Genomic DNA, 21,286 nt, shown 5'->3' on the forward strand with positions numbered 1-21,286 from the left:
TTGCTCAGTTTGATTGTTTCAGGAGTCCTGGTTGTTTCAATCTTTTCCATTAGGGGAAAGGAGACTACATGCTTCTCTGAACCTTCAATGCATCAGATCTTTTTCTGAACTCTTCCTTAGATGTGTGTCTTGATGCAATCCTGTTTCTGAGCTCTACAGACAGTTTTTTTTTTTTAACCTCAGGCCTTGGTTTTTGCTCTAATGTGCATTTTCAGACATTTTATTAAGATGTTTGTCCCTTTCCAAATCATACTCATTCAATTGAATACAATTGCTACCAGTTAACGTCACTCAAAGTGTAGTAACATCTACAAGCAATATGAATGCTTCTGAGCTAAATTTCAACTGTCTGAGATTAGGGTTTGAATACTTATGCAATGGAATCATTTAAGTTTTTTATTTTTAATAAATTTAATAAGATATAAGATTGATAAGATGTAAGATATTAAAAACCTGTTTTTGATTTGCCACTATGGTGAATAGAGTGTAGACTGATGTGGAAAAAGGTCATTTAATGCATATGGCAGCAACATAAAATGTAAAAAAATTAATACTTTTGTAAGGCACTATATATTTCTTTTTGATAAACACAACAGGTTTGAAAATGTATATAAAATGGAACATAAGGCTTATAAAATCCTATTTTTTATTTATTTATTTATTTTTATAATAGGAATCCAACCGCACACCTCACTGAACTATTCACATAAGACACTATCCTCATTTCCTAAGCTAGCCACACATTCAGACATTTATCACCCCATCCATCATTTCATCCTGTCATATTCTATTACCATGAAGTTATGACCGTAGACATATTAAATTTATTAGTTCTGGTCAATAAATCTGGTATGGTACCACAAAGTCGGTATTTATTTGATCCGTAATTATATATTTACCCTCACGAAAACATTTCCTATGACCTTATATGGTGTAAAAGGTGCAGGACAGGTAACCCGTGATTGGCTAATATCCATGTCAATCATTCTAGACCCACGCGCACGCGCACTTGAGCCATGACAATTGTTGATAATCAACTGGAGTTATTTTTTCCTTTAGAGTAAAATAATTTCAAGCCAGGCACTTTCCCTTAGGGGGGCTCTTGGACCATACCACAACGAACATAAGATACCGACTTGCATGAAGGGCTAATGGAAAACCCAAGGGATATGGTAAGGAAGAGTTTATTTGAGCCCGCTTCCTTGATTTAGCGCAGTTAGCGGCTAGCTGTGTTAGCCGTCCTCTTTGTTTTGGTTGTCAGAAACAGATCCTGCTCGTCACACAAACTACAAAATTTACCTCATTCAAATAACTCGTAATACTCTTTATGGTATGTAACAGTTCATTTAAACCAGCTGTCTCACTAAATGGTGCAAATACAACTGATAATGTATGTGTTTTGTGTAGGTGAAATATACCCGCAGGCCCATGTATGTGTAAATGTTTGTGTTTATGGTTGTGTTTCAAAACGTAGTTATCAGACAGTATTTATGGGGATCATAAACGCGTTAAGTACGTTTTCACGAAACGTTCTGTCTGTGTAGAAAGCTCACTAGATTTTTAAGCACAGAATATTTGTTTGTGTTGTGATATGACCTAAAAATAATTTAATGCTGGGTTATAGGAATATTAAAAATCTATAGATATTTAGTAAAATTGCATTTTAGCAGTTGTTTTTGGAAATAGCATGCGTTCAGATGAAGACAAGAGTCAGAATTTCATTCTGAATTCAGGTCACAGTGGTTTGGACAAATCCATGCCTAATGCTATAGTCAAGTAGCCTGGCAAGCCAGACCCACATAAATGTAGGGTCTGGGCACTCTCCATAGACAGGGCTCAACCGGAGGGGTGGGATAAACGGTTGTCTTTCAAACTCCTCTCCACGCAATAGGATAGCGCTACAACCAATCAGAGACTTAGTCGGTCAGGTGACGTAGTCAGAGCGACGAAGATTTTTAACAAAAATCAGTGCACTGTGCAGTCTGTCAGCCAAATAATAGACATAGATGGGCACTAAACCTTTAAAAGTAAACAAAAACATGCACAGACAAATCCAAATTACACCCTGCGGCTCGTGACGATACATTGATGTCCTAAGACACGAAACGATCGTTTTTTGCAAGAAAATGAACAGTATTTATATAATTTTCTTTTTACCTTTGATACACATCCACGTCCATCTGTCATGAGCACGAGTTTAGCATATCTATGATTCGACTCGTCACATGTGAACGCGCTTTGATGTAGTATACGCAAACACCGAAAGGGGAAATATGTAAAAAAAAGTCCAGGAGTTTGCGCAAGCAAACGTAATCTTTTTCAGCTTTAAATGGGTTTGAACAACCAGGACAAGCGCAAGTAATTACCATTTTGAATAGCAGCTATATCCACAATCTCTTGTGCTGTGTAAACAATGAGTGTCGTATACACGCCACAGATCGCTTCCGGTGTTTGCGTATTCTACACCACAGCGCGTTCAGATGTAACGAGCTCCTGCTCAGGACACATGGACGTGGCTGTGTATCAAAAGTAAAAAAATATATAAATACTGTTCAGTTTTCCACGCTTAATTCACGGAACCAGGAATTCATGTCTGACTGAATTTATGGTCGCAGTTCAGTCGTCATCATGTTAAGCCCGCCCACCGACTCGTGATTGGCCCGGTACATCTTGGATTTTTCGGAAATTTAAGTGAATTGAGAGTAACTAGACTGACCTTAGAAGCAAATGTAATTTGCTGCCGCTAGGGGCGCGTCTAGATTCTAGGCTAATAGTCAAGTGCTTCAATACTGAAAACTATTCATATGTATAACCAGAAAATACCGTAATTTTTGCTTTAACTCTCTCCTGTCTTGAAATGTGCTGTGGAAATATTGGGTGCTAATGATATTGACCCTTTTTACATGATATTTGCTTATTTGTGACCCATGAGAACCTTCAATTTTATTTGTGTGATTTGTTCTGCTTCCTAATTCCCATCTCATTAAAGCTTTGATGAACTAAAATAAAGATTATGGTTATCACTGACCAAAATATTAATCAGTACCGTATGTTTTATGTCAAAGGTAATAGTATTCAAGTATTAGTGGTATATAAGTAAGCCCAAATCCTTTTCTTTCTTTGCTCCTCCATTAATTCATCCTTTTCTCTGTCTTTTTTAATTTCTCCACATTTTTCCACTCCTCTCGCTTCGTCACGCGTAGGCTGAGCACACTCCCCGCTCAGAGCGGAAGAGGAGAGATTCGTTCGGCATGTTTGACGGGTATGACAGCTGCAGTGAAGACAGCAGTAGCAGCTCCAGCTCAGAGGACAGTGAGGATGAAGTCCCCAGCATCCCTGCCAGCCTGCCAATCATCAAAAACAATGGCCAGGTGTACACCTATCCTGATGGAAAAGCAGGAATGGGTAAGTAATTTGCACTTTTGCAGTGGGGTCCATACATCTGAACACACAAACAATGGGTTTTAATTTTTTTGCACTCTCAGATTCCAGATTTTTAAATGGTTGTATCTCATCATCAATCGAAAGCTTATTTATTCAGCAGTGTCTCAAAAAATTGACCCTAATGATTGGTTTTGTGGTCCAGGGTCATATATATGATTGATTGATTGATTGTTTTTATGCAGCAACCTGTGAGATGTGTGGTATGGTTGGTGTACGAGATGCTTTCTACTCTAAAACCAAGAGATTCTGCAGTGTATCCTGCTCTAGAAGCTATTCCTCCAATTCTAAAAAGGCCAGTATACTGGCAAGACTTCAGGTAACTACTTATTGACTTAAGAAGCACTCCTAATCAAAACACCACCTTTATTGTTGTTCATTGTGTATGTATTCTTTTTGTGTCCCATCAAGGGTAAACCACCTACGAAAAAGGCAAAAGTCTTACAGAAACAGCCATTAATGGCAAAGTTGGCAGCTTACGCACAGTATCAAGCAAATCAACAGAACCAAGCTAAATCAAAATCAGGTAAATATACAGGTTTAGCATGTCATTATGTAATTGTATTTCTAATTGATTAATGTCACATCACTTAACCACAGTGTCATTTGTTCTTTTCCCTCGTGAAGTGGTTCCTGTTGAAGGCTTTGACTGGGGCCAGTACATTTGTAGCAATAATCTTGTTGGGGCACCAGTCAGCTGTTTCAAGCATGTGAGTATAGGTGGAGGTTGGCTGAACATTTAATGTTTTGACTTATATACAGTCAAGCCTGAAATTATTCATACCCCTGGCAAATTCTGACTTAAAGTTACTTTTATTCAACCAGCAAGTTTTTTTTTTTTTTTTTTTTTTTTACCAGGATTGACACAGGCTTCCCCAAAAGATAATAAGACGATGTACAAGAGGCATCATTGTGGAAAAAAATATTACTCATCTTTTATTTACATTTGAACAAAAAGTGGCATGTCCAAAATTATTCATAGCCTTCTCAATAATCAATAGAAAAGCCTGGCTATTACAGCAATCAAACGCTTCCTATAATTGCTGACCAGCTTTTTGAATGTCTCCACTGGTATTTTTGCCCATTCATCTTTAGCAATGAGCTCCAACTCTTTCAGGTTGGAGGGTCTCCTTGCTATCACCCTGATCTTTAGCTCCCTCCACAGATTCTCAATTGGCTTTAAGTCAGGATTCTGGCTGGGCCACTGCAAAACGTTAATGTTTTTGTCTACTAACCATTTTTTCACCACTTTTGCTGTGTGTTTTGGGTCGTTGTCGTACTGAAATGTCCACTGGTGCCCAAGGCAAGTTTCTCTGCAGACTGCCTGATGTTGTTGTTGAGAATTTTGATGTATTGCCCCTTTTTCATGGTGCGTTTACAGTGATTAGGTTTCCTGGTCCACCGGCTGAAAAACACCCCCAAAACATTAGGTTCCCACCAGCATGTTTGACAGAGGGGGATGGTGTTCTTAGGTTTGAAGGCTTCTCCGTTTTTACGCCAAATGAAGGCTACATCATTGTGTTCAAACAATTCAATTTTTGTTTCATCTGACCATAAAACGGAAGACCAGAAGTCGTCTTCTTCTTTGTCCAGATAAGCATTTGCAAAGGCCAAGCAGGCTTTTGTGTGTCTTATCTGGAGAAGTGGTGTCCTCCTTGGTGTTAGCGGTGTGCAGTGTCTGTTGGACTGTCTGCCTTGAGATGTTGCCACCAGCAGAGCCTAGATTCATCACGCTGGCCTTGGTGGTGATCCTTAGATTCTTTTTACCTCTCTCACTATCCTCCTGGCAGCACAGGTGTCACTTTTGGCTTCCGACCATGTTCTCTGAGATTTTTCACAGTGCGGAACGTCTTGTATTTTTTAATAATACTTTGCACTATAGCCACTGAAACTTCAAAACATTTAGATATGGTCTTATAGCCCTTTCCTGACTTGTGAGCAGCCACAATGCACAGGCGCAGGTCCTCAGTGAGCTCCTTTGTCTTAGCCATGACTGTCCACAAACCAACAGCAGAGAGCTTCTGTTTTTCACCTGTTGAGTTGATTGAAACAGCTGTTCCCAATGAATCAGGGTAGTCGGGATAGGGATATTTGGGATGGTATAGAACTTTGGATTTTCCCATAGACTGTGACAGTTTTCAAAGGGTATGAATAATTTTGGACATGCCACTTTTTGTTCAAATGTAAATAAAAGCTGAGAAATATTTTTACAATGATGCCTCTTGTACATCGTCTTATTAGCTGGTTGAGTAAAAGTAACTAAGTCAGAATTTGCCAGGGGTATGAATAATTTCGGGCTTGTGTGTGTGTGTCAACACACAGTCAAGCCCGAAATTATTCATACCCCTGGCAAATTCTGACTTAGTTACTTTATATTTACTTATATTTGTTTTAAATACTCCTTTGTAACTTTATCACTCTTCAGGTGCCCATGGGTATGTGCTGGGGTGATATAGCAGAGGCAGTGAGGGTGGAGGTCCTCAATTCTGACACAAACCTCTCCACAAAAGTTTACTGGGTAGCAGGGATTGTCAAACTGGCAGGTAATGTTGTGGTTTGATGACCGCCAAGGTTTCTGTTAAGAATCCTTCAAGTATTATAACTGAAAAGGTATGATATGATATAATTTTTTATTACTTCTCAGGTTTTAAAGCTCTTCTGCGCTATGAGGGTTTTGATAACGACTCAAGCAAAGACTTCTGGTGTAATCTTTGTATCCCAGAAATCCACCCTGTTGGATGGTGTGCTTCTAGTGGGAAGCCACTGGTGCCTCCTAAATGTATGTAAACTTTAAGCCATTCTCTGCTGTTTTTTTTTTTTTTTTTTTTTGCTGAATAGAAACAGATTTTTTTATATATTGTCTTGTTTCTGTATAACTTGTTTTCATAGCCATCCACCATAAGTATTCTAACTGGAAAGCGTTTCTTGTGAAACGACTCACTGGAGCCAAAACTCTTCCACCAGATTTCGCCACAAAGGTAAGACATTGTATCTGAGCAATGATCATAAAACTGTTCTTTGTTAAAGAGAGACTCTGGAAAAACCAGTAGAGCAAGATCATCTTGATATGTAGATACCGGTGTCAGACTTCTTATAACACAGGAAGCAGGCATCAATGACCATGTCTACTTGCACGTTATTTGTACGTCACTGAGATAAAGTTGACTTTTTGAAAGTAGCACACAGAATTGCTTTATTGTATATAAAGTATAATGAATTATATATTTAATTTTCCCTCACAGTTATTCAGAAGAAATTACTAATTGGGCTCAGCCGGGACGCATTACACTGATCGAAGTTTACAGTAAACATTTAGAATGTTACAAAAGGTTTTTATTTCAAATAAATGATTTTTTCTAATTTAATTAAAAATATATAATTTTCTACAAAATGTTAAGCTTCTATATAAAAAGTGTCAAAAAAAAAAAAAAGATAATAATAAACATTTCTTGAGCAGCAAATCAGCTTATTGGAGCGATTTCTGAAGGACTTTGTAAGATTGAAAACTAGTGATTTAGATTTACCTTCACAGGAATAAATTTACATTTTTAAAATATAATTTTTAAAATGTGACCCTGGACCACAAAATCAGTCTTAAGTAGCACGGATATATTTGTAGCAATATCCAAAATACATTGTATGGGTTAAAATGATTGATTTTTCTTTTATGCCAAAAATCATTAGGATACTAAGTAATGATCATGTTCCATGAAGATATTTAGTTTTTTGGGATAATTTGCCACCATAATTATCAAAACTTCATTTTTGATTAGTAATATGCATTGCTAAGAACTTAATTTGGACTACTTTAAAAGCTATTTTCTCAATATTTAGATTTTTCTGCGAGATTACAGATTTTCAAATAGTTGTATCTCAGACAGATATTGTCCTATCCTAACAAATCAATAGAAAGCTTATTTATTCAGCTTTCAGATGATGTATAAATCTCAATTTCAGAAAATTGACCCTTATGACTGGTTTAGTGGTCCAGGGTTACAAATATAGTCTAAATATGTATTACTGTTTTTAAAGTAATTTTGATCAATGAAATGAACTTGGTTAGCATAAGAAACTTTAAGAAAACATTAAAAATGTTGTGAACCGCAACCTTTGAACGGTAGTGTACAAGTCTCCATCTGTGAGTAAAAACTATTTGTATAAATGTTTAACTGAAGGTTCAGGAGAACATGCAGTACCCGTTTAAGAAACTGATGCGTGTGGAAGTTGTGGATAAGACCCACCTGTGTCGAACTCGCGTGGCCCTGGTGGAACAGGTGATCGGCGGACGCTTGCGCCTGGTGTACGAGGAGAGCCAGGACGGCACTGATGACTTCTGGTGTCACATGTACAGCCCACTCATCCACTCCATTGGCTGGTCGCGTAGCATTGGACACCGCTTCAAAAGATCTGGTCAGTGTGGGAGTCTGAATGGTTTTTGATAGACATTTTCAAAGTTGATTCAGCAAAAATAACATTTGATGACCCCGTTGTGACTTATGGATTTAACGTTTCCCTCTGCAGAGGTGTCAAAGAAAATGGAGGGCCAGATGGATGCTCCCTCACAGTTGTTTCTTAAGGTATATTTGGCTTTTAGTTTTTTTAATTCAGCTGTGTTTACAGTCACCTTCATGTGCATGTCATCTTTTGAACCCACAGGTTAAGGATGTGGATCAGAGTGGGGAATGGTATAAAGATGGAATGAAGTTAGAGGCAATAGACCCTCTAAATCTCTCTGCTATATGTGTTGCTACTGTAAGAAAGGTAAAATGCCATATTTTTTTCTTTTAGACTTAAATGTTAAGTTCAATCGTAACACTGCAGTAGTACAAATACATAGAAATGTATGAAGTAGTGATTTGTAATTCAGAAAAAAAAAATTATATAACGGAAATCGTAAAATACGGGAAGATTTTTTTTTTTTTGCTTAATGTTTATTGAACTTTTATAATAATAAAAGGATGCAGATACAGGAGAATGGAATTTTTTTCCCCACACTACTCCCAACCCTGAATTACACAAACCAAACCAAAAAAAGGCCCCTCAATGCACAATTATAGAGTGTATGTCAATTATGTACAAAATAAACTTTGAATCAGAGTTTAGAAACAAAAATATATAAATATAATTGCCCATGTACATTATATACATCAGCACATCAAACAAAACATTACAAATATAAATGTACATACTCAATACACTTGATCAAAATCAAGCCACAAACATAAGGACATCCTAATGATTAGACTGATCAACTACAGAAGAAGAATTCACATAATCAGATAAAAAAAAACTAATAAAAGTGTCCCAAGTTTTAGAAAATATGCCAGTATTGCCCTTTATTGTGTACCTAATTTTTTCAAAATGAATGAAGCTTGTAACATCTTGCAGTTAGTCATCAAAAGATTGAGGAAGATTTTGTTTCCATAGCCGAAGGATGCCCGTCTAGCTAATAATGTTAAAAAAGCAGACGCGTTTGCAGAACATCCAGGCAAATCTGTGACATTTGGAGAAAGTGCAACCAAAGGATGAGGCTCGTCACAGAGGAAAACATTTAAAAACTGATAACCAAAAATAAGTTATGGATGAACATAACCAAAACACATGAATTAAGTCTGCAGGGGGCCTGACGACAACAAACACATATTGGATCAACATCATGCCAAATTTTCGCCAACCTTAATTTTGTCTAATCAATTCTAAGAATAAATTTTAATTGAATAAGACTATTTCATGCACAAATAGAAGAGGTATGGACAAGGAACAAGATCTGGCTCCAGATCTCATCTTCAAATGTGAGGCAAAGGTCCGACTCCCACTATTGCTTAATAAAAGAGAGAGCGGGTAGAAATAGAAGTATTTTTAACTTGGAATTGATTATCATCTTTCAGGTTTTGGCAGACGGGTACCTAATGATCGGGATTGATGGTTCTGAGGCTGCTGATGGGTCAGACTGGTTCTGCTACCACTCAACCTCTCCCTCCATCTTCCCAGTCGGCTTCTGTGAAATCAACAACATTGAGCTCACACCCCCAAGAGGTGCCTTTCCTCTCTCTTTCTGCAGTGTGATCTGATCTCACTGCAGCACTGAATGAAATTCAGCCATTTTTACTAATGAATGTGAAACTGCTCCACAGGGTACACCAAACTCCCTTTCAAATGGTTTGACTACCTCAGAGAAACGGGTTCAATTGCAGCCCCTGTGAAGCTCTTTAACAAAGTAAGTTTTCCTGCATAGACTGAGGAATGCATTGTGTTTTGTTACGCAATTACACATTGGGATGCTTGTATTAAATCACACCCGCTCTTGCTTTCAGGATGTACCGAATCACGGCTTTCGTACAGGAATGAAGCTGGAGGCAGTGGACCTGATGGAGCCGCGTCTGGTGTGTGTTGCCACAGTGACCAGGATCGTCCACAGACTCCTGCGTATTCATTTTGATGGCTGGGAGGATGAGTATGATCAGTGGGTGGACTGTGAGTCTCCAGATCTCTACCCCGTAGGCTGGTGCCAACTGACTGGCTATCAGCTGCAGCCGCCTGCCACACAGAGTGAGTGAACAGTCCAGAACATTCTGATTCTAGAAGGTTCAAATAGTTTCTTAGCAACACTGTTAATTGTCTTCTAACAGTTTTTTTTTTGTTGTTATTTTGTTTTTTTATTTTAGTTTTACAGTTGTTTTCTATTGTGTCTGACTCTTGGATTTAAACTGACTGATACTGTAAATGTAAATTTAAATCTATACACTACCAGTCAAAAGTTTTTGAACAGATTTTTAATGTTTTTTTTAAAGAATTCTCTTCTGCTCACCAAGCCTGCATTTATTTAATCCAAAATACAGCAAAAGCAGTAATATTGTGAAATATTTTTACTATTTAAAATAACTGTTTTCTATTTTAATATATCATCAAATGTAATTTATTCCTGTGATCAAAGCTAAATCTTTAGCATTATTACTCCAGTCTATAGTGTCACATGATTCTTCAGAAATCATTTTAATATGCTGATTGGCTGTTCAAGAAACATGTAGTATTATTATTATTATTAGTTGTTAGGTACGCAGGAGCTAAACCATTTAGGACAGAATGAAAGAATACCTTATAAGTAAGAAGTAATATTTTGTAACTGATACAGGACGTAATAGGTAGCCAGTGCAGAGACTGTCAAATTGGGTTAATATTTTCTAATAAATAAATAGTAAAAATATGTCAATTTTACTGCTTTGCTGTACTTTGTATCAAATAAATGCAGGCTTTGTGAGTAGAAGAGACTTCTTTAGAAAACATTAAAAAGCTTACTGTTCAAAAACTTTTGAATGGTAGTGTATGTAAATGACCTCAATTGCTGATTCAATTGCTAACCTCTGTATACCAGCATAGACACTTCAGGATGGCAGAGTTACTTAATACTGAGTGAACACTGACGTGTAAACTAGGCCATCATACATTTTGAGAGTGTAGTTACGTAATAATTACTATATACTTTTACTAATAATTACTGCATCTGCAAACTTTTCTTGTTTTCTAGTTATGTAGTTCCAGACTTTTCTTGTCTTTTTGACAGATCCAGGCAGTCACACATAAAGGATAGCATGAGTCGCTTGACTTATGTACCATGTAAAGTGTAAATAAGAATAGGCTAATAATGTTGATTTTTATATCTATAATTCAGTATTGATTAGTATAATATGGAATAATAACAATATGTGACCCTGGACCACAAAACCAGTCATAAGTTGCGCAACAGCCAACAGTACCAAATTATGGGTCAAAATTATCGATTTTTCTTTTATGCCAAAAATCATTAGGATATTAAGTCAAGATCATGTTCTGATCTTTACTTAAGTTGGCAATATGCATTGCATAAGAACTTTTTAAAATATTTATCAATATTTTCTTAATTTTTTTTTTTTTGCACCCTCGGATTTCAGATTTTTTTAAACAGACCAAATGTCCTATTCTAACAAACCATACATCAGTGGAACTCAATTTTAAAAAATGTACCCTTATGACTGGTTTTGTGGTCCAGTGTCACATATAATAACATCTATAAATATTTTTTAATACAAGTTTTTGTGTGCTTAATTCAGAGTAAATAAAATGCTGCTGTCTTTTTTATTGCATGATGTTTCAATGATTGGCTGCATAGAATAACAGCTTGTCCCTTTTGTCCTCAGCCACGAGAGAAGCACCGCCAAATGTCTCGAAACAGAAAAAGAAGACTGCACAGTATAAAGGACAAAAGAAAAGTGAGTCCAATCTTTTCAATCTGTCAATCTTCTCTCTCCTCTCACCGAACAATGATTTTGGGTGCAAAATTGGTCCAGGAGCCGTTTCTTCTGGGCTTTTCTCAGCTTTGGGTCTGCTCTGGTTCTGCTTGATAGCCGGTAGCAGTTGTCACGAATCTGTGGGGTCACGGATAATTACAGACAACTGTAGCAATCAAGAGAGGCACGCTCCCTCAGGGTGACAGAATCTGTGCAAATGATTGGTAGGGGTCAGATTTGCAGTCATCATGTTGGGTTCCACATTGCCTTTCTCAGGGCTTCAGTTTCTCAACCCAATCACCCTTCTGTTATGTAGAAATCAAATTAAGGTTCAGATCAGAGTTGAAATTTGGGCTTAGCCGGAGGATGGCCCGCAGTGTTGTGGAGTGGAGCTCGGTAGCCTGGGTAACCTCAGTAACTTCGGTAACCTCAGTCTGGCTTGGTGTTTAGAGAGGAAGATTCCAGTTGGGAGGAGGCCGATCGGTTTGGGTGGGCCTCTGAGGAGGAGGAGCTTCTCGGGTGATGAAGAGCAGACTCCGCCCCATTACCTGTCCCACTTCTCTGGGTCCGGGCGACCTCCCACCTCAGGTGTAGAGCATGATCGCTCTCTCAACTCAGGTAACTCAATTCTCCATCACTCAGGGAGAGGGCGCCACAGAGCTCCTTCCTGTAGACCTTTTCAGGTTGGCCGGCGTGAAGAGTTGCACGTCATCAGGTGTCTGAGTAATTTGTGCCACATACACCATTAACAACAGCTGCATGATAAAACAGGATAGTTTTACGTTTGACTCAGAAGATCTGCGTGCGTGGTCAGTTTCATCTCACACCTGACCTTTTTATTCACTTTCGGTTGGTGTGAATTAATAGCTTTGGGATGTTAAAGGAATTGGTCACCAAAAATACCATCAATTCAGTCACTTGCCCTCATGTTCTTTAAAACCTATTTATATTTCAAAGTATATTTAGTGTATGTGCTGGTTCTGTCAAGCTCTAAAATTAAAATTTAAAGGGATAGTTCAGCCAAAAATAAAAATTTATTTATAAATTAATTACTCACCCACATGTCGTTCCAACCCTGTAAGAACTCATCTTTGGAACACAAATTAAGATATTTTTAATGAAATCTGAGAGTTTTCTGACCCTCCATAGACAGCAACGCAACTGACACGTTCAAGGCTCAGAAAGGTAGTAAGGGCATCATTAAAATAGTTCATGTGACATCAGTGGTTCCACCGTAATGTTACGAAGCTAAAAGAATACTTTTTGTGCACAAAGAAAACAAAAAGAATGAGTTAATTTAACAAATTCTTATCTTCCAGTCCAGTCTTCGACACACTTTTACTTGAGTACCACAACTTTGGCTTTCTGATGTAGAACGACCATTTCTCTTAGTTCATCATCTACTTTTTGTAAGCCAAGAAAATACATTCTCGTAGCATCTGGACCTTGAATGTGTCAGTTGCGTTGCTGTCTATGCAGGGTCAGAAAGCTTTTGGATTTGATCAAAAACGGGTTTGGATCAACATAAAGGTGGGTAATCAATGACAGAATTGACAGTATCCCTTTAAAAAAAGCAAATGTTAATATATTTGTTATACAATACAAGAAAATGTAACCAACAAGCATTATTTCTACAATAAAACAAAAACATTCTTATTAATATGGTTACAGAATTGTTACCAGGTATGTACTCTAACATTGCAGGTCATTTACCATTTAATAAGTTTAATAATATGGCTTTCTGTTTAATGCATTCAATCCAAAGTAAAATTTCAAATTAAAGATAAAAATTAATCAGTATGGATCTTTAAAGAAAACCACAAAACCAGTCATAAAGGTCACTTTTTGAAAATATATACATCATCTAAAAACTGAAAAATCAAAATATTGAGAAAATCGCCTTTAAAGTTGTCTAGATGAAGTCCCTAGCAATACATATTACTAATCAAAAATTAAGTTTTGAGATATTTGTGGTCGGAAATTTACAAAGTCTTGACTTAATATCCTAATGGTTTTTGGCATAAAAGAAAAATCGATCATTTTGGCCCACAAATTGTATTTTTGGCTTTTGCTACAAATATGCCTGTGCTACTTGTGACTGGTTTTGTGGTTCATGGTCCCATATGTTATAGATCCCATATATTATAGACAGCAACCCTTCCTTCAGCTGTTTGTAGCTCTGGTCATTTTAAAATCATACAGGATGACATGAGGGTGAGTAAATGAGACAATTTTCATTTTTGAGTGAACTGTCCCTTTAAATATTACAGGTAAGTTTATGAGCCTACTAAAATGCTTGTGTATTGCTGCCTGGTTGATTTCATTCTGTGAATGCTACAACATGCTTAAATCTGAAAACAAAAATGGAAAGGGTTGGTTTCTGTGGGTTATAGCAAAATTTTCTCTTTTTTGAGTAGTTCTTAGTTGAAGTGTAGTTATACTTCTCCTTTCCACTTATACTTCTTGAAATTCTAGTCCTGTGGTGTTTTCACAGCCAGTTTTTCCACTTAATGTGTGTTTCATTTTATGGATCGGTGTTCTTGTGTCTCGTTTTTGTTTTCCAGAGGCCTCGCTGCAGTTGAAAGAAGAGACTCCTGAGATGGACGAGTTCACCTTCTCGCAGGGCATCTCGGACCAGGAGAGCAACGGCTCAGGCAGTTACTACATCAGACAAGAGCCCTAAACCAGTACCAGCCATCACAGAGCCTCACCTCACTGCCAACAGCACTGGAAAAAAAATCCCACTCGGAGCGATGCACACGAGGCCTGGAAGAAGACACAGTGACTTCCCCTCACACCAGGTCTCTCTCTCTTTTCATTTTTGGTTCCTTTTCAGGTTTGAAAAAAGCTTGAAGGACTTCTCAGTCATTGATCCGAGAAAGAAGAGGGGATTTTGTTTTGAAATGGAGAATACTGTTTTGTTTGTTCGGACTTTTTTCATTTAAACAAATTGCCCGATGGACTTTTTCTCCTCAGTGTTCATTGTACTTGAAGTTTTCTTCACTTTTTTTCAGTCTTTATTTCCCCTTTTTGCTAAGAGAAAAAAAAAAGTTTTTTGGGGGTAAGATTTCAGTACCTTGTGTGTTTTCTTGCGCTGTTTCATTTGTTTTGGATGGGTGTGCATTTGGTTAAGAGTAGTAAAAATCTATATTGAGACAGTATATTCATATATGTATGACATTCATATTAAACACACATATATAAATATTTAAACGTATAAATATAGTAGTGGAATGAGGGATGATGGTATTGATATCAAACCTTACTGGTATGAAGAGTTGACTAACGGAAAACACTCACAATTTGCACTACAGGGATAAAAATATACGTTTTGGCCTGTAAATCGATAAAGGTAAAAGCCTTCAGCTTTATTGTATTGTGATTAGAAAACATAATTATAGAGGTGGGATGTGCTCAAGTCAAAGTGAATATTGTGATATGCAAAAAAAAAAAAAAACGAAACAAAAAAAGTTATTTGATATTTAACGCCAATGGTTTTGATTTCGTTCTCAAGAGCCATTTTTATACAGGCGGTCGAAGTATTTTGTGAGCCGTAAAATAAAACGCAAGCAATCACTGCTACCTGAACACTACCTTCCTGTCATCTCCGATGTTGACGGCACGGCAGAGGATCCTGGTAGACTTTTGTAGTATTGCGAGTTTCTGAACAATACAGCGCCAGCTTGTTCGTCTACCAGCCTCTTTGCTCGTGCATCACATCCCATGCATTTTCCTTAACTCACAGCATTCATTCCAGAATAAAAGCATTTTTACTACCTCTACGAGAGAAGCTGATTTTGAAATATCCAGGTTGAGGATTCACGCGGTTCCTCGACTTTGCCTCGCTAAGGTTGCAATAGGTAGTTTTCACGCTCCATTTGAAGGGTATCCTCATATTTTATGCAAATGGCAACTATCCACTTGGACACATGGCTTGTTTCACTTTAAAGTCTACGCGTCATTTATATTTGTATCATAGCAAGTTATCGACAGAGTTCTTGAAATGGAAAAGAAAGTTATGCAATAATAATGTCTGTTGTTTTACGATGTCTTACTCAAATCACACAGCTCATAAATATATAGACTTAGATACATTCTATAGACTTAAAACGAGATATTCTTACAATATATTGCAAAACTGTGACAATTTTCTAAGAGCTAGACTTGAGCTTTCCCTGTTCTAGATCGTTCCGAGTGTACATAACCTTTATAACATCCGATAGGATCAGCCGATATTACATTTGCATAGTGGTTTATCTTAGTAGAACTATAAGCTCTATTCAATACCAGTAAGGTTGTTGGTGAACTCTCAGGAAACGTATCTCATCGACTTCTGCTTTATTTGAAGGTTCAGCTACGCGCTTCTAAGACCATACCGCCGTTTTGTTTGTTTCCGATATTTGAAGCTCCTGACAAATGTGACCATGTCGTTGTTTTCCTTCTTTTCCTCTGGTTCATCTTGGCTTGCATTCGTTCATCAAATGCTGAGTACATTTTGTAAATGGTCACCCATATGTTAAATTATGGTTCATTGTATAAAGATCCAATGTATTTTTAACAAGTGTTGTTGTTTTTTTTTCTCTCTTGTAATTTACTTTTTCTTTTTGGGTTCTAGCAGATGTTTGTACTGAATTGGTTTATTTTTTTAGTCATTTTTGGGTTTCTTCAGTAGCTGTTGTGTTGTATGCATGTGTAGTTTTCCAAATGTACGGCACTGTTGTGTATTTAATTTGTAAACTTCATCAAACTGGGACTTCATGGCTACATTTTCCATCAGCTTTCAATGTCAGATTTGTTTGTTTTTTCCTTTCTCATAAACCCCATCCGTAGCATCAGGATTTAGGTACACACTGGTGATGATCATGCTTGTCGGCTAAATTTAATTTCTTTGTTTCTTCTTAATATAACAAGACCAAAATCTCACAATTAAAATGACTGTTGAGGCAAATTTAGCTGCTAACCTCAAATGAATTTAAGCCCTAACGCACAACTTCACCTTTAAGTAAACACTCTCTCTCTCTCTCTCTCTCTCTCTCTCTCTCTCGTCAGCAGAATTGATGCCTTATCCTCTGTTGTGTTTTTTCTCTATATAAGTAAAGCTATTGAGTCAAACAGAATACAAAATATAAAGAAAAATATGTTGTCCAGTAGAGTGATTATCAGTGCATGCAGCAAATGTGAGAATCTTATGAGGGCCAGTGTTGTTCTGGTCTCGATACTAACACGGGTTTTTGTGACGTTCCCTCTGTCCTCAGTAATCACATCATGGTGCTATATATATATATTTGATAACTCATTCATTAGGTCTATTAAAAGAAGAATTAAGTCTGTAATTATAAGTTGGAGAGCTGGTGATTATAACTTCAGATCTGTATTTTGGATACAAGTAGCCGAAATCATTTGTTATAACGATGAAAAAATAAAAAATAAAGAACTAACATTGACCCTCATAGTACATAGAGGTGAGGGTGGTGGGTTTGTAACTTTTTTGATAGAGTCTGTATCTGGTCTTTATTGCTTTATTTCTGATGATAATGATGATGATGATGTGTGCTGTGATATGGGGTTTGATAGCTTATATGTATATAGTTCAATTGTGGGGGAAGCTTTTGTTGGTTGAATTTTATGTTAATTTGTTTACAAGCATTTCAAACTGTTTCCGCATGGCTGTGAAAAATGTATCTGTTGAATTTGAAAAAAAAAAGAAATTTTTACACTGAATTAAAATGATACTAAACGTTTATCTGTTGACGTTGTTTTTACTTCTTGGTACTTAAAGAATTGGTTTATTTACTCGGACATGATGACGTGGGGATTTCTTTCTTCAGTCGAAAAAGAAATTGAAGGTTTTTGAAGAAACCTTTTCAGGATTTTTCTCCATATAGTGGACTTCAATGGGGATCAGCGGGTTGAAGGGCTCTACACAATCCCAGTCGAGGAATAAGGGTCTTATCCAGTGAAGGGTTTGGCCATTTTCTAAAAATGGTTACTTTTTAACCACAAATGTTCGTCTCACACTATTTTGTATGAGTTTTTTGCCCCACCCTACCTTTTTGAACCGAAGTACTAACCGTGTGTGACCTTTCCAACCTGATTATGTAATGTGTGAAGTCACAGACGCGTATTGCAGAGCTAGTGCAAGACCAGAATTTGTGGTTGGGGTACTAGTTTTGGTATCAAAATATGTCGTTTCCATACCTAAAATACATATTTTACAGTCAAGTTATGCTGATTGATCATAAACACAGCTAAAAAGCTTCCTACCACAGTGGCCATCCATTACAAAACTAATATCTACCACAGTTTTATCACAGGTAGAATGCAAAATGTTTAGAAGCATTTTTAAATGCTTCTAAACATAAACCCACGGGAGAAAATCAACAGTTTAAAAACAGCCCAGTTCTGTGGAAAACATGCAGATTTGGCAACCCTACATCCAACACGAGCTGAATCCAAAGAGATTTAAATAGTCTGCATATTGATAGCGACTCTGCTTATATTCAATAATCCCATTCCTGCAAACATTCTATTAAGAAAACAGTCCAGCGCAAGGCTTTAATACAAAAACTCATACAATGAATGGTGAATGTAGAAAGCAAAATCCTGGACATTTTGGCCTATTTAGCCGATTGGCCGTTTTTTTTTTTATTCCAAAAAGAGTACATGTCCGGGGGAAAAGAGGATGTATGGTCACCCTGTTTACAACAACAGGAAAAATACAATATAAGATAAAAATGAAATCAACCATGTTTTATTTATTTTTTAGGTACAGACTATTTAACAGTAGCGTTCATGAAAGAAGTACCACAGAAACTTAATAACCAAATGTCAAAATAAAACACTGAACAGTCTTTGTATGACTTAAGTATGCAATGTTTCTTACCTATGCTACTAAAATTGTTCAGTCAAGAGTAGTAAGTAATTCTCCTTTTCTTTAGTTGTTTGATTAACATCAGTCACACAGCAGCAGGTTTATTAGGCTGCTGTCACTTTAAGGCCGTGTGTCCACCAAAGCCTTTTTTCCCGCGTTTTTAAAAAAGTGCGTCTTTTTCTTGGCGCCGAGAGTTGAAGAAATACCTTTGATTTTACCTTTTTCTCGAATCAATGCCACAAGAACAAGAGGTATTACATATATCAAATTAACATTAACTGCCAGAGAAAAAGAAGAAACAAAATTCAATTACATAAATTTCAATGTTTTTAGAGCATTACATGTTTTTAGTGCTTTTTTTGTTTTGTTTTTTTGTTTGTTCCAAGAGATTTACATACAATTTAAAGTCATTAATAAAATGAGAAAAATTTGGTTTACACACTAAGCCCACTTTTTCTTATGTATATGGAATTTTCCTAATAAAATAAACAAATGTATAATATGTTGCTCTTTACAATTCAATTTTCCATTTTCTGTATAAAAAAGCACAAAATATACAAATTTCTATCATACATTCCATTTTTCTGTTAATATAGAATTCCATATCTTTCCAAAATAATCTTAATAAATAAATAAATAATGAATAAATACAATGAACAAAAAGATGCAAACTGGTTTCTTTTTCTTGATCACAAAATTCACAGGTATATGAAATCTTAAGCTTAAATCTTTCCAAACTTTGGTTTTACCTTTGAGCAAAACGCAGCGCTCATCACTGCCACTTTTTAGTCAGCTAAAAGTTAACCAATCACAGCGAAGGATGGGCGGGACAAATTCCACACCGACCAACCCCCACATCGTACTTGTACAATAATGACAGATGAGAAGATGCAGATCAACGGAACAAAATCATTTTATATTCAAGAATAAACTATCTGCGAAATCAGATACACTTCCACAGATATTCCTTACCATAGTAGCCAAACCGTCTCAACTGGAAAAAAAAAAAAAAAACCTACAGAAGAGCTCTCAAATGCTTCACGATTTGGTCAGTTACCCGAATGCGCGACCATACTGGGGGTACTCGGATGTAAACAACAGCATTAATTGCACATTTAGGTACTACTGAAAACGCTGTTCTTCTAATTAATGCTGTCGAATCCATGGAAAAAACGTGTGAAAGCTGCTAAATCATATGGAGAAGACTTAAGTAAGCAGGAAAGGGTTCAATATTTTGACAAACTAAAGTTAATAGGTAGTAAAGATACGTTTGAGCAGTATTAATTAAGATATTAGCCTAATATTTCACCTACCTGACTGGAACTGATAAGAACAAACACTAATGCTGTCTCGATTCTTGCCCTGGAAATCCTGGTTCAGTTTGTTCAAACACAAAAACCTTTTGTTCCTCAGTTGTTTGCACTTTTCTCCTTGATTTGTTATAGCTTTCATCAGTCTATAGTACTCCAAAAGTTTTTCCTGGTCTGACCGATTAGTACAGCCCAAAACATGATGATAAATATAAGTTTCATTTGGTTCAGTGGCATTGTTTATGTTTAGTGACGCATCATTATTGTGCAACAGGGTATAAATAGTAATAACTGACTGGACACTTTTAAAAATGTTCATTATTTTTGGTGTGGAACAAAGAGACAGTTATTTAAAGCAGGTACATTTCAGTACTTTAATTACAAATTTACCAACTAAAAGTCATATGGAGTGAAACAAGCATTTGCTATGGAAATAAAATACTGTGCAAGATTTACAAATAAACTTATGCGCTTAAACATCCAGTACTCGCTATATAAAAAGCACAGTACATCCACTAAACAAGCACTTTAAATAAAACCTTTAATGAGAAGGTTTATTGGACAACAGTATCAACTCAGTCAATTCAGTCAAACGCTATCATTTCAGTGGTTAATGGGTCCCAAACCATAAACAGCTCACATTTACAAAATTAAAAGGCTGCAGTTTCTATACTTCATGACATGTTATAAACTGATCATTCATAACCACACATACGATAAAAGAAAAATCAATGGATTGCTGCTGCGCTAAAAGTTACTTCAAAACTCTACGGTTAAGACTAGTCCTGAAGAAACTCATCAGACATGATATACAGCGCTTTCAAAGGGCCATCAATACTGCATCAATAAGCAAAGTAAGAGAATATACATACTTTTCAGATTTCATTTAAGCTTTCTTTTTAAAAAAAAATTATATTCTAGACTGTACATTATACAGTAATGTTAAATCATATATTTCATCTTATATGAGTGATATAGAGGTAAATCAAAAGTTGATCAAGCATTAAAAATCAACAGATTGAGTGAAATAACACTGGTTTAAAATACACGTGAAAAGGTTTCTAATTGTGTGCAAGTGTACCGAGAGACAGAAAGAGAGAACAAAGGAGCAGAGAGGCATGATGGGACGGACAAATGTAGAGGAAGTAAAGAAAAACAGATGAAAAGAAATGGGCGAGAGAAAGAGGGGAGGCACAAAGGAGGCTCAGAGGTTGCTGAAGAGCTCGTTTCTTTTGCTCCAGTCCATCTGTGGGGCTCTCTTGTTGGAGCGTTTCTGGTGAGCGCGTTCCTTGGCCTGCTGCAGCGACATGCTCAGAGATAGTGCTGGGTCATCACTTGAGGCCTTCGCTTTTGGTTTCGCCTGCAAATGTTTCATTGTTAAAATTAACATTCTGTGTTCA

General features: G+C 36.7%; 2 protein-coding genes across 3 annotated transcripts in view; one reads left to right on the plus strand and one right to left on the minus strand.

Annotated features, from left to right (window-relative positions):
* Positions 1 to 1,032: 1,032 nt before the first annotated feature.
* On the plus strand, positions 1,033 to 17,446 carry mbtd1 (mbt domain containing 1). Of its 2 annotated transcripts, XM_073828059.1 has the most exons (17): positions 1,033 to 1,172; positions 3,204 to 3,405; positions 3,627 to 3,760; positions 3,853 to 3,967; positions 4,069 to 4,151; positions 5,867 to 5,984; positions 6,086 to 6,220; positions 6,331 to 6,419; positions 7,617 to 7,851; positions 7,963 to 8,018; positions 8,098 to 8,202; positions 9,330 to 9,477; positions 9,576 to 9,658; positions 9,756 to 9,990; positions 11,616 to 11,687; positions 12,156 to 12,323; positions 14,270 to 17,446. In XM_073828059.1, exons 1-17 carry the CDS (start codon positions 1,152 to 1,154, stop codon positions 14,386 to 14,388), a joined length of 2,118 nt encoding a protein of 705 aa, XP_073684160.1. In that variant the 5' UTR covers positions 1,033 to 1,151; the 3' UTR covers positions 14,389 to 17,446. The 2 variants fall into 2 exon arrangements, with proteins under 2 accessions (XP_073684160.1, XP_073684161.1); XM_073828060.1 differs by lacking the exon at positions 12,156 to 12,323.
* A 2,800-nt stretch (positions 17,447 to 20,246) lies between these two features.
* Positions 20,247 to 21,286, minus strand: part of LOC141297691 (Na(+)/H(+) exchange regulatory cofactor NHE-RF1-like) — a 33,005-nt gene continuing 31,965 nt past the window's right edge. The window contains exon 6 of the mRNA XM_073828136.1: positions 20,247 to 21,246. Within this exon, the coding sequence (XP_073684237.1) occupies positions 21,091 to 21,246 (156 nt within the window). The 3' untranslated portion in view covers positions 20,247 to 21,090. The remainder of the gene's footprint in view (positions 21,247 to 21,286) is intronic.

The sequence above is a fragment of the Garra rufa genome, chromosome 22 (assembly GCF_049309525.1).
Source record: "Garra rufa chromosome 22, GarRuf1.0, whole genome shotgun sequence".
NCBI lineage: Eukaryota > Metazoa > Chordata > Actinopteri > Cypriniformes > Cyprinidae > Garra > Garra rufa.